At 34.7% G+C, this 14,462-nt stretch overlaps 1 protein-coding gene across 3 annotated transcripts in view; it reads left to right on the forward strand.

The window, feature by feature from the left end:
- The window catches only part of LOC150083569 (bifunctional heparan sulfate N-deacetylase/N-sulfotransferase-like), a 461,935-nt gene extending 448,501 nt beyond the window's left edge, over positions 1 to 13,434 (forward strand). For 2 of the 3 annotated variants that reach the window (XM_090377367.1, XM_090377366.1), the window contains exons 16-19: positions 1,632 to 1,806; positions 6,114 to 6,284; positions 11,164 to 11,273; positions 12,807 to 13,434. In XM_090377367.1, the coding sequence (XP_090233493.1) occupies positions 1,632 to 1,806; positions 6,114 to 6,284; positions 11,164 to 11,273; positions 12,807 to 13,026 (676 nt within the window). In that variant the 3' untranslated portion in view covers positions 13,027 to 13,434. Of the gene's footprint in view, positions 1 to 1,631; positions 1,818 to 6,113; positions 6,285 to 11,163; positions 11,274 to 12,806 lie in introns of those variants that run through there. The other variant, XM_090377368.1, reaches the window with a different exon arrangement.
- The last annotated feature ends 1,028 nt before the right edge of the window (positions 13,435 to 14,462 follow it).

Here is a 14,462-nt window from a genome sequence, read left to right on the forward strand (position 1 = left end):
AAAAAGAAACTTACATATATAATCAGAAAACAAAAACAATTATTTTTACCAATCTGTTTAAACACAAATGTTGTATTACTGCAAAATATAAAGAATAGTACTGAACTAAACTCTATGTTATGCATTGTTTGCACCTCTGGCCTTTAGGCAATAGAGCTGCTGCTGTAGAATGCATGAATTAAGAACTAAAGGGACATTTCACAATTTACCATGTCCGTAACACATTACAACAGACTCCCATATACTGTACCGAGAAGTCATGCTGGTCAACTGCTTTCCTGCATTCATAGCCAGTGGAAAAGATTGATGCATAGTCCTGATGCAGATAATATGCCGTGGTCAACCTGTTTTGTACTGTTACACCCTATTAGAGAATTAGGAGAGAGTGATTTTCCCTTATTCTGGAAATTAATCTGTTCTTTCGAGAAATGAGTCATCCACACGTTCAGTAAATTTCACCTGTCTCTGTTTACATGGTAGGTACAAGTGGGCCCTAGTTTAGATGAGGGCATTAAAAAAGAAATCGCTTATTTTCTTGCAGAATTTGGTGAACATTGATAAACATAAACATTCATCTGTCTGGGATTCTTCACTGTGGAAATTATTGCCAGTACTCCTCAACGGTAGAAATGGCATTTTTGTTGCAAAACCTTACACAAAATGTAATTTTTTAATTGGAAAGCGTGAACAGCATTTTTAGTTCCTAACGCCATTTTAAATCTGTTATAACACAGGATGATTTGATTGCACATATGCTGTTTGTGTGTCAGCTTGCATAAACAACCATGCCTGCTGCATTCTTTTGCATGCAATTTCCATAACTGCTGAGAATCAGGTTCATGTCGAAATAACGTTTTGCATCTAGAATGACCTGAGGAATTACTTCCTTGCATCATTTTACTAATACTAATAAGTTGTGAGATAGGGTAAAAATGAGATAATGAAGATATCCCATAATTCTGGACATTTTGCATAACTTTTTTTTCCCCCAGAGGTGCTGGCTTGAACATTACTTATAGAGGTAAAGCCAAGAAACATTAGTTGAAATCAGCAAATAAACATATTCATCCAGTTTTGGAGTTGGTGGTACCAATGAGGGACCCAACATGGGTTTATTTTTGTAGCAGCATCACCTTCTCCATTCACTGGGCTCTTGTTAGTCTCATTTCAGTTTACATCTGCCTTCTTTCTTCTTCCTTTCTCCCTTTGCAATTTTGAACACTCTCCTTTCTTCCTTATGCCTCTGTTGATTGTGTGACTCCCCCACCCTTTACACAACTCTGCTTGCCTATTGCTTATGTGTTCCTATCATTTCTCTACAGTTTCAGGTTGGTGAGGAGTATGGTCAGTATTGAAAGGTTCTCCCATCCACATTTTTCACCCACAATAACCTGTGGAATTGCTTCCTTGCAATCCTACTGTATTTATATAATTAATTGTGGGCTTTCATAAATTTTGAGTTTTTTCTTGATGATAATGTTATTAATGATGTTTATTATTAGTAGTACTAGTAACTACTTCATATTTTGAAGATAGCAAATAAGAGCCTTTAGGTTCTATTTCATTTGATAAGTTTTCTTTGATATGTTTGAAGAAACACTTATACCTAAATGCTTTATCCTCTCTTCTAGGTACATGAATTTCTTCCCTGTGCCCAAAAATTCAACTGACAAATATTTATTTGAAAAGAGTGCTACCTACTTTGATGGCGAGTTAGTCCCGATGAGAGCTCATGCCTTATTACCTGCTGCTAAACTTGTTACTATTCTTATTAGTCCCATTAAAAGAGCCTACTCTTGGTACCAGGTGTGTAAGATGTAAGAATTTGTAAATTTTATTTTTATTTTTTATTGATTTTTCTTAAGGTACTTTATCACGTTTTTTTTTTTATTGATAATTTTTGCTATTAAAAAGATTATATATAGCATTCAACAGTTAATTTATTTAATCATGAACACTATTTCCAGTGATAAGCTTTCCCATTTATATAACTTTCTTCATTTTTTTAAGGATCAAACAATGGGAGGGGGCTCAGTTTTCATAGTTGAACTTAATACCAAAAAATTAAACTCATTTACCTCTGCCATACCACAATATTCAAGTGGCTGAATTGCACAATTTGGTAACAGGTACAATTATTTAATTGTGTAATTTTGTTTGTTGTTATTTGGTTTTTAGGAGCATTAGCAACTAAGGCCATATTGCTCCGGGATATGCAGTGGTCATTCCCTGACCTTTCCGCATCCTCCGTATTTGGTGGTGACGGGCTCGAACCCCGGTCTAATCAAGAAACGTGTGGCGTAATTTTGTAATTAATTACTGGTTAATATAAACTCTATGTCACCCTAAAACTTTCAAATGATATATTTGTCCTTTTGGATGCAAAACTTGAGATCATGGACCAGCATATGTTCAGGAATGTTTTTGGTAATGTATAATAGATTGAACCTTCAGTCAACCTCTGTCTCCTGGTATTTTTTACCCATGCAAAAACCTTGTGTCCAGTTGCAGCAAAACATCATCTATCTTTCAATAAAAAGTTTTTTACATAATGATGTTACACCAGCTGCGAGCAAAGGTCATAATGACTGTTTTATAGCTTCTAACACAGGTTTTTCTTTCAGAGAAGCATAATTTAACTTTAATGGAAGGCCAATCATATACAAACATATACATCTCAGAAGCCTTTCAGAGAGTCACTTATTCATTCTTATTCAAAAGGCTCCACTTTTGGGAGGCTTACATGTGACAGTGATGAATATGTTTATGATGTTAACTGACTCCCATACCCCAATGTTCACACAAAGAAGAAGTGCTCTTCTAATTGTTTTATAACCTGTAAAAAAAGTTTAACACAATTCATTCACAGCTAACTGATACCCTTCAGTCAAATTATTGAACAGAATACTTCAATATTCTTCTTGTTTAAATAGTTTTTACATTAGTGCCATTTTTTTATTTTATAACAGCAGATAATTCCAAGAGAATTATCTTTCCTAGTTGTAATCAAATAACAACATTAATGAAATTTAAAAAAAAATGTACATCTTTAAATGCTTAAGATGATAATAAACTGAATCCTTGATGTTTTTTCAAGATAAATTTACAGATTTCTTGAACGTCAGAACTGCTGTCAGTCAGTGTAAATGAGTTATTAGTGTCCCACTAATAACATGCCAGCTGCTGTGCTACAAAACTAGCTAATGTCTAATAATGTATTTAACAAAGTTTTATTTTGAGAAACTTCTTGCATACAGATTTTATTCACTGGAAAAATTACATTGCATATTTTGAAAAGGTCCAAGCATTGGCTGCTTGTGACATTTTTGGCTTTTGATATTAAAATCATGCTTTTAGATCCCCCCCCCCCTTAATAATGATACTCTCCTTTTGTGCTTGATAAAATACTAGGGTTAATTATTTAATTCAGGCCTGAAGCTACCACATTGTTATACATTTAATTGTTATTGAGGTTCATAGCTGCTTTTTTGATATACCTTGTAGCGTTGTGGCAACTTAGGTACCTCTTCGAAATCAAACCACCAACTATTAAGCTCCTTCAATCCCAGAAATAAAAATAAATCACACAGTGTATTCTTCTTTATTCAGCATTGTACCATGTAGAATAAAATGGACAATGTGCATGTAATCAAAAGACACAAGTGTCATTTGTTTATCTACAGAAATGGGTAACTTAAAAGTTTTAGAGCGCTGTGAAACTAAATATTTCCACTCGCTTGCCTGCTGCGTGGTTTCTGAATCATAATAGTAAAATATATTTGTTATTAATTATAATGCTCTTAATGTATAGGTGACCATATGGTGAAGAGTGTTATTCTATGATGTCAACGATGTTTTTCTTCCTCCATTTGACATCACTGGTATCCAATGTCTAGAGCGGTGATGTCCAACCTTTTCCCGTACAGGGGCCATATTCAAAGTTAGATTTGTTTTGTGGGCCGCACAGAGTGATTCAAGAAAAATTTGTGTGTTACATCTTTCAAAACTTGTTACATGTAAAAGGAAGTTTTATTTTCAGTTTATATATAAGAATCCAAATTCCCAACACTTTTATGTACAACAAATCTATGTCAGTGATTTATTTTTTAGATTTATTAAAATTATAAATATATGACTTACTTTTGTTTTTTTAAAAAATTACAAAAAATTTGCAAAATTTAAAATGCTGTTTTAGTTCACTTTCCATACAGGCTGTATAAAAATTATTTTTGGGCCATATCCGGCCTGCAGGCCGTAGCTTAGACACCACTGGTGTAGAGTCTACCTAGGTTTCAGGCTAACATCATAGGAATCTGGCATATTTGCTGTGTGCTATGGCCCAAAAGAAATTCAGAAATGGGGATCCTAGTTGGTGAGGAGCCCTGCTTCAATAAGGCTGGAGATCCTGGTATTGCTCACCTTGGATCAACTGGCCAGTAGATTCGCTAACAGGGATCAACCTTATCAATGCTACACCTCAGTCTGAGGGATAGGATTCAGGCTGGTGAAGGTGCAGGTAGGTAAGGTGTTCAAGTACCCTTGGTGTTCCTTGGGTTTTGTGGTGGAGAGCTAAGGCACTGAAATAGTTAAAAATCTCTGTGAATCCTGATAATGGCAAAGAGGCCCAGAACTGAAGATGTATCAGATCCACCATGAACTTCCAGATAATGCATTGTACTTTTGAAAGGCTCCCATAAATCTGTCAAAAGGCTGTATTTTGGGAACGTCCTCATCAAAAGGAAATGTAACAAGCACTAAGAATAGCTCCTCTGGACCACATCTGCTGGGGGAAAATATCAGTATCACAGTAACATCCCATAAGACAGTCAGCTCGTCTTATGTATTTTAAAAGAACTTTATAGCCTCAATCTTAAATGTCACTTCATGTTTATTAAAAACTCCCTTATCCCATCAGTGTCTCTGAGTTCATGTAGGATCCACCTTTTCTCGGTCCTTTTGCAAGAGGAGGAAGTATCTTGGTTTTATATATATATATATTTTTGTCAATGTGAATTGCATCGTGGAACAACTTTCTCCAACTGTAAATAGTACCCAGTCATGTAACATGAGGACCATTGAGAGATAGCTGCAGTGTGTTATTCATTGCCCCAACTCCTGGACAGTGACTAATGACAGTGGATTTGACAAAGTCCAATTGTGTTTTCTTGGAATTTGATACACTTGACTCACAAGTGGGACTTGAAAACTGGCTCTACCAGCATTCTAGACCCAAAAGACAGCTTTAACTATCATCAATAGTAGAATATCCATGACAAACTTCAGTGATTCACATACATTTTCATGCTGAGAACAGGCATTCTCACCTTGTAATTACATTCAGAATCTGTTGATGAAATTGTGTTCAGAGTTTCCAGTGGAGAAAGTATAGCTAACTCAAGCCCATGTGTGATAGGTCTAGATGTGAAATGGCCTTTTTATTTTCTGTGTTATAGTCTTACATTTTTGATAAGAAAATAGCAATCATCTCTGTGGCTTCTCAAATCACACTAGCCATGGAAATAGTAAAAGGCAGAAACTTTTTATTTCTTTGGTTCCATTTCCTCTGCTATTCAATACAAGTGTGCCAAACTTTACACATAGTTATCTTGATTGCAATTTTGTCCTGGAATATGCATAATACTCCTTTTTAGCAAATTTTGTAATGTTTTTACTTTTCTTTTTTGTAACAAAGCTACCACAAATGACACTCACTTATAAAGTAACACTACCGTACACTGTAATTTGCAACATTTCTGGAAGGTTCTCTGTCTGCATGCATGTTAGAAAAATCAACAACTAGTAGTGGAAATAGTAAAAGGCAGCCAACTAACCTTATAATAATAAAAAAGTATAATGCAATTTTTTGTATTTTATTTAAAAACATAAAAAGTAATGTTGTGCAAAAAAATGTTACATGATGGAGAAATATAGTCATAATTCTTGTCATGTGGCCTGAAAAACCATTATAGGTCTGTGTTGTTTTAATATCCAAATAAAAAAGAAACAAAAAAATGAATATGAAAAAACAGCTATTATCTGCTCTCTTCTGGTAATTATTAATTTAATAGCCAACTCCAAAAAATTATATATTTTTATTAATTTTGTTTTATTAGCATATGCGTGCCCACCGTGACCAAACAGCTCTGAATTACAGCTTCTATGAAGTTGTTACTGCGGGAGATAGAGCTCCACGACCTCTAAGGGAATTAAGGAATCGCTGCCTTAACCCTGGCATGTATGCTCAACATCTTGACCGCTGGCTTACTTATTTTCCACCACAACAGGTATGGTAATTCTATCCCATTACTGCAAAATGAAATTTTTATTTCTTTGTGAATTATTAAATTAATACAAGTGTGAAAGAAATTCATAAAGATCTAATTTTTTTTGTATCTTGCAACAAAACTTAAAGATATGCAAAATAATATAAGCACCATAGGATGCTTATATTATTATGAGTATAAAATGGCTTATTCTTTATTAGCTACTCAATCTATATTCAACTCTCAAATGTGTCCAGTATATAATAATTTTTTTTACAGATTCATCAACAGTAGTACCTGTTCATCAAGAACTTATTTTCATGCTAATTTTTGTATGATGGTAAATCAGTTGCCAGTGTTGTAATTTAAAAACTAGATGTGGTATTGAAAGGTAACTTTGAACTTTTTTTTTCTAAGTTACCTTTCAAAGGTAACTTAGATGAGACTGATGTGAATGACATCCTTTCAGAAGTGATTGTATAGTACTATATTAGAAATGCCCATTCACATTGACATGTATATTTTTAAAAGAAGAGAAAGAATTTATCTGTTTTTCTGTTGGTTTCTGTTAAGAAACCAACAGAAATCTATTAAGAAATTATGGCTGTAAATGTTTACGCAGCAGTGTTCACAAAAAAATATTCATAAGCAGCTTTGTAGGATGAAGAATGGTCTGGTTGCCTATGAATGTCAGTTACTGCTGGTAATGTATCATCCATTAGTAAAACTGAATTTCCATAAATTTTCATGAAGGCAGATTTCAGAAATGCTAATAGATAAGCAACAAAATATGTGATTGGAAATGTTCTTTGGAAAACCTTCTTCATTAAACTTCAAAGGACCAAATTGTTAGAGAAAATGAGATCTTGGTATGCTTCTGTCAATCAAAGTAAGTATTCATGAACTGGATGCACCCTGCATTATTAGTGACCATTGTTCAAACATCTTGGGTGCCTCCGTAGCCAGGTGGGAAGGAGCAGCAGTGCATAGCACATGCTTCTTGATTAGACCGGGGTTCGAGCCCGTTGCCACCAAATATGGAGGATGCGGAAAGGTCAGGGAATGACCACCGCATATCCCGGAGCAATATGGCCTTAGTTGCTAATGCTCCTAAAAACCAAACAACAAACAAACAACAACATCAAACATCTTCTGCAGGAAAAGTTATGCAAAATAATAAAATTAATCTTCTGGAGCAGGAAAACAAGTCTCTTTAATTACTTCATTGAGCATGACCCTACCTTAAATGCCCAAACATATTTTCTATCTTTACAGGCATCTAGAAATCCATATGATGAAATATCTTTGAACAACGATAGCATTGTCATCTCACACAACCACACATACACTGCAGTTTACAGCAAATGTGTTGAATTTACTGGATGAAACATCCAGTAAATTCAACAACATCCCCTCCTCCCCATAGCTCTCATTTAGCACCTTTAACAGATTTCAATTCAAATAGTCTAGATTTCCATGAAAATGCAGATTTAACTATTTTAGCAACATTAAATGTATTTTGATAATTATTTAAGTAAAACTTAAATGCAAAAAGGCATCATATCTTAATAATCTATAATCTATAATATAGAGTATAATAATCTATATGATATTGGTGTAAACACACCATAGAAACTCTTAAACAAAAATCTATGTTAGTAGTGTGAAGGGCATCATTTTATCTGTATCTCATATTGTGCTCTTCCTTCACGAGTTGCTATATATTGCAGTACCTCGAATAAGTAATGCTTCACTAAAAGAGAAGACTATTGTTACTTATTCTCAGTGGACACTTATTCTCACCCAGACAGAACCGTTTCAAGGCTTGTTGGCCTTTCATTGGTGGGTGGACAGGTAATCCTGGTATTGCAGATGTGACAATCCAGTTGTGAAGATAATCCCACAATATGAGAGATGCCAGAGGGTGTACATGATAATATTTAAGTAAAAATTAAACGCAACAAGGCATCATATCTGTAAGAGTATAATAATCTATATAATATTGGTGTAAACACACCATAGACAACTCTTGAGTGAATGCAACAAGGCATATGCCTTGTTGCATTTAATTTTTACTTAAATATTATCACGTACACCTTCTGGCATCTCTCATATTGTGGGATTATCTTCACAACTGGATTGTCACGTCTGCAATACCAGGGTACCTGCCTGCTGAGAATAAGTAACAATAGTCTTCTCTTTTAGTGAAGTGTTACTTATTCGAGGTAGTGCAATACATGGTAACTCGTGAAGGAAGAGCACAATATGAGATACAGATAAAATTGATGCCCTTCACACTACTAACTAACGTAGTTTTTTGTTTAAGAGTTGTCTATGGTGATAATTATTTAAAATTTATCTCCAGTGAACACAATGTTTTTGTGAACTAACTCAGATTCTCACCACAGGAAGGATACTTAGCTGCATAACAGAATCACCCAAGAGCCAACTAAATCACAAGTAAATGTTAGTAATGGGTTAGCCAACCTTCACCACCCCAAATACATTATAGAAAATTAAAATTACTGAAAGGATAAACAAAAACTTGATGTGGTCAAACAATTACTTACTTTTTTTGTTTCAGCTAAAGTAAGGCATACAGCTGTACAAAAATACGTGGGGGGGGATATTCTGAAATGCAGATATGTAGTTAGAGTAAAATAAATCAGACATTTACCGTTCTATATATAAAATTTCTACTGCGGATATACATTGAATGAATACTGTGTTGGGCCACTATTTGCCTAGACATTAATAGACATTAACTCCAATAGTTGTCTGAAGATGTCCATAGGGATCTGGTGCCATGCTGCCTGCAAGGCTGTCCACAGTGTCAGAATAGATGGCAGTTGCATGTCCTTACTTCCCACAGGTGTTCAATTTCAAATTTTGCCTGACTGCAAAATTTGAAACCAGTCAAGATGGGTGATATCTTCACTTTGTTCCTCAAACTACTCATGCACAGTGACACGTGTGTTATCATCTTGGAAGATTCTGTCTTTCCAGGAAAAAATGTAATGGCAGGGTGCACGCACGTTGGTACACACACGCCAGAGGTCCTAGTTCTTGCAACCACTGCCACCTGCCTGGATAGTGAGCACTGTGTGTGTGATGAGTCCATGAACTTTTGTTGCTTGTGCCACACACAAAGACATCCATTGGCATGTTACACCAGGTATTTGGACTCATCCGACCAGCACATACGTTTCCAGTGTCCAACCAGCACATTGACACCACAGCATTTGACATTGACGATGATCAGCGGTGAGGAGAGGGTGTCTCTTGGGTTGTGTGCTCTGGAACTCCATGTCTGAGTATGAGGAGCATCCTCATTTGGAATATTGTTCTTGCATTCCCCATAATTATTGCGATGTCAAATGTTGCACAATAACCTGCCATTGAGCCTGTACAACACGCTGCACCCTTTGTTTACCGTGAACATCCACTTTGTGTAGTTCTTTAGTTCTGTCAATGGGAGGCAGTTTGACCCATTTAATACCATCCTTTGTACACTTTATCCACAGTGGGCTGTGAGCAACCAACAAAACATGCCATTTCCAATATAGAAGCACCCATCAAACAAGCTCCCACAATTGTGCCCTTTTGAAACTTTGTGATATCTTTAATATGTCCTATAACTGCTGCTTTATCATTTGAATTGCACGATCAGATGCAAATTACCACTGCTCTAGCATACAAAGCTGTTCAGTTTACAATGAGCTATATGACGTAGTCCATTACGGATGGGGTGGTCATAATTCAGTGATCACTAAGTGTATAGTAGTGTTTGAGTTGACCATGGTTTAAATCTATATGACTGCTAAATTCAGTTTGTCATTATCAAACGACTAGTTGTGTAAACTGTACTGATTTAAACAGAAATTTTATCGTGTAAACACAAAATGTCTTTTGCAGTACAATTTTTTCATAAATGTCATACAGTTTTGAAAAATCTAACAACTATCCTGCATTGGGATGCAAAATGAAAAAACCTGAATAGAAATATGAAATATTTTATATTGAGTGGATCTCCATGGGCTTTAAATATCAGTAACTCTGAGTTGATACCTTATTCAAGTTTTCAGTATGTAAAGCTTGGAAACTCCATTCCTCTCATGAGGCTGTGCCTAGTTCTCTGCTTGAACTAGGGTGTCTTATTTTAGCTGTTAATTGTTCTAAATCATCCTGAACGTGTTCAGTTGGATTCAGAATGGCCTGTTCACCACATCATTCTCATTAGACTACTGTTGTACTGAACCGTGCTCTGTGGCACAAAGTATTATCATGCTGATACAAATATGATAACAACAGTGGTCAAGTCAAAACCGCATTAAATAGATCCATACCATCACACTGCTAAACTTCATTGTTGGTGCAATACAGTCTGGGTGAAACCATTTGTTGGGCGTATGCCCTACCCAAGTGGGGACACATGCCAGAGTCTTATTTTTTTATGAATACACTGTGTGAAAGGTGTTATGTGAATACTCGATTTTTAAAAAATCAGATGCTTTTGCCTTAACATATTTGTGCAATTTTAAATGGCTTGATTCTTTAAAACTGAAAAATTTGAACCTGTTTCTTGCCAAAAGTAGTAAGTAAGTGGTCTTCTCCAAGCAAACTTAGAGAAGACCATTACCTTCTCAATAATGGATACCCAAAGTTGGATATAAAATAAACAAGAATGCAATATTATTTGGTATATGAGCCATTTAAAATTGCATAAAAAATGTGAAGTCAAGTGCCTAATTTTTAAATTTTTAGTATAAGATGAATTTGAATTTTTAATGTCCAGTGAATCAAAACATATGTGTGCATCTTTATATATATATATATTATTTCCTTTTGCAAATTGCTCTTTCTATATAATCACCATTAACAAAAGCAATTTATTTTATAGTTAATGATTATTGATGGAGAAGAACTGAAGGCTGATCCTGTTGTTGTTATGAACAAACTTCAGCATTTTCTCAAGATCAAACCATTCCTGGACTATAGGGATCACTTGAGGCATGTATATTTTTAATGACTTTTAGCTGTTTGTTTAAATATTTATAAAATTAGTCAGTTTTGAAACATTACTTTGGAATAATGTTATTTGATGTAGATACTGATAATTAAATTCTCTTTTGCCACCTAGATATTTTTAAGAGTATAGAAACATGAGTTCAGTACCGAACTCCTGATGTTTGAGAATTTTGAATATTAAGCACATTAAAATTTGTTTTGCATTGCTATCAGTGATGTGGACATGACTTGTTTAATCACAGTACAAATGAATTGAAATGAAATAGATAGCTGGAGAGTGTGTTAAAGCTTCACAATGATGAGATTATTTTATTTCTTTATATTTATGTACGATATCAATTTTCATAGCCACCAAAATCTTCAGACTCTAGGTCCTCGATAATATAGTTATTTTGCCACTTGTTGCTCATTTGAAAAAGGTCTGAGATTCTCATCCCACGATGCACTGGATGAAATTTCTGTAAAGGCTTTATTTACCTGGAACTGTAGCTAGCTAGTCAGGCTGATGAAGAGGTGTAATCTGCTCCCCCCCCCCCCCCCCCAGTCAAAATGTGTCTTCAAAACAAGTCTAGATTATTCTCTTGGCCCTTACTTTAAATAAATTGAACCTGCTATATCTAGCATTGCTTAGCAGAAGGGGGTCCCTCCCCCCCCCCCCCAATAAGAAATTTTTTTAAATGTATTATCAGCTTTTAAATTTGCCTTGTAAACCCATGAAGACAATTACATTACCAAAGTTTTTTAGTTTGTTTTTCTTTTTAAATAACTATTGCCCTAATGAGGTGGCTGGACAAATCTTTCAAAAATGAATGACTTGGCTCTTGTTTGTCATTTGGTTTTTAGGAGCATTAGCAACTAAGGCTATATTGCCCAACCTTTCTGCATCCTCCGTATTTGGTGGTCATGGGCTCAAACCCCGGTCTAATCAAGAAGCATGTGCTATGCACTGCTGATCCTGCCCACCTGGCTCTTTATAGTGTGTTTAATATAATAGTCATTTAGAATAATGTTGATCACCACTGCGATCAAAGTTTTCTGCAGAACTGTTTCTTTTCCAATCATAATACTACAGGCAAAGATGTGTTCTCAAGAACTGTTGTAACCATAATGATTTTTATAACTGGGTGGGTATTAATTTTAATATGAATAAAAATTCTCTGCTTTCATAAGTTCAGAATATAATGTATGTTAAACAATCCACAATTAATGTCATTTAGTGTGTGTGGGAGGGGGTCTTAAACCCATTTGTACAGTCACCTCCCTTATTCTAGTTTCAAAAATTGTAAATGAAATTCAGTCAGAAAATTCAATTTTGAAAAGACCTTGTTTCTGCTCAAATAATAACTTGCTTCCCCTAAGAAAGTAAGGCCCCCTGATTTAGTTGGAAATTTTTATTTATTGATCTGCACATTTTAAAATCATTACATTAATGATTCTTTCAAATACATACAACTAACCTAATTTTATAAATCTTTATATAATTAGAGTTTTTACTATTTCTTACTTAAATTTCAGGTATGACCCCAGGAAAGGGTTTTACTGTCAAGTTACCCAGCAGAATAGCACCAAGTGCCTAGGGCGTAGTAAAGGCCGCCAATATCCTCCCATGGACCCCCATTCAGAGAAGTTCCTGAAAGCTTTTTATTTATCCCACAATGTAGCACTCTCAAAACTGCTCACACGACTCCGACAGCCAATTCCCATATGGTTAGAAAAGGACTTGTCTCATGGTTAAAACCTTCTTTTAATGATCAGCTTGGTGGAATTTACCTGTGAAAAATTTATGAACTCTGGGCTGTGTTACCAATATTGCACTCCCTGATGTTCATAGATACAATATTCCTTTTATCACCCCAGTCATTTGGAACTAGGAGAAAGTGTGTGTATATAATGTGCAACTTCTTCCCAAGCAGCAAGGTTGTATTCACTGAGTTCCAAGAGGAATTTAAATTTATGTAAAAACAAGGTAAGAAGGAAGCAACAGTATTGGCAGCTCTTTTTAGTGAAGGATGGACTATTCAAAGTTCTGATCCCTTTGTTTAACAAACAAAATGCATAATTTGAGTTGGAGAGAAATATCTGATCATACTGATCGGATAATCTTTCAGTTAATGTATGACTGTGTTTATCCAGCCAACGTAGTGCAAACACTATAATATATATATCTGTATATATATATATATATATAATGCAATGGTACAAAAATTCTTTAAATGAGGTAAATTCTTGAGTTCAAAGCGTATGCAGCAGGTACCATACTATATAGCTCTCAGGTAGCTATGTATATCACCTAATTGCAGTCTGTTAGTGGGAACAGAGATAAATGTGCTTCAGGAAAAAGGCTGTATTTCAAAATTATAGATACTCACAAACATAAGTTTGTGGAGCCACGAGTGGAGAAACAGGAAAAAGAACAACAAAATCTCAGGAGTATGGTTTTTTTTTTTTTTTTTTTTTTTTCCTCACACAAAACTACATGTGTAAATTATGCAGCTGAGATTTCAGTGGCAATTCATTGTTTTTGTGAAGAGAAGTTTATTTTTGTGTATAATTATTTATGGTTCTTTCTTTCGTCATTATGTAAATTATGCTCAAACAAATTGTAGGATTATTTATAAGTTTTACATTTTAAGTTTTTTTTTTTTTTTTTTACCAACAGTGAGAGAATACATTGCAGGGGGAAAAGTTTGTGTGTATGCAAGTCAAAATAAATCCTTGAAACACATTTGATATCGAGTACAAATCTAACAGTCCTGTTTGTGTACTGAAGACGTAGCATTTTGTATTGGAATATATATATATATAAAAAATATGGTTTTAATCTTTAAGCACATTACATTAAAGGACTGTCAAGATTTTGATACATGGGAACTTAAATACAAAGAAGTTCCTGTTTTTTGATATACACATCTTTATCTAGTCTACCAAAAGTTTCCTTTTGTGAGACTCTTGAGTTACATCACTAGAAAACATCTGTTGCGAAGAATTCATTATCTAATCCCATCAGATCACAATAAAGAAGGGCTACATTATAACAGAACTACCTTGATAACATTCCATCTTAGAAATTACTTATATTCCTCCCACTTCTAGCATAATCATTGACTTGTCTCCTCTTGAGGTCGGAACTGTTTTTAGAAATCATTTGGATTTTAAAACTTTTTATTAAGA

This window comes from Mastigoproctus giganteus, chromosome 7, assembly GCF_048544385.1.
Source record: "Mastigoproctus giganteus isolate SK-2022 chromosome 7, ASM4854438v1, whole genome shotgun sequence".
Lineage (NCBI taxonomy): Eukaryota > Metazoa > Arthropoda > Arachnida > Uropygi > Thelyphonidae > Mastigoproctus > Mastigoproctus giganteus.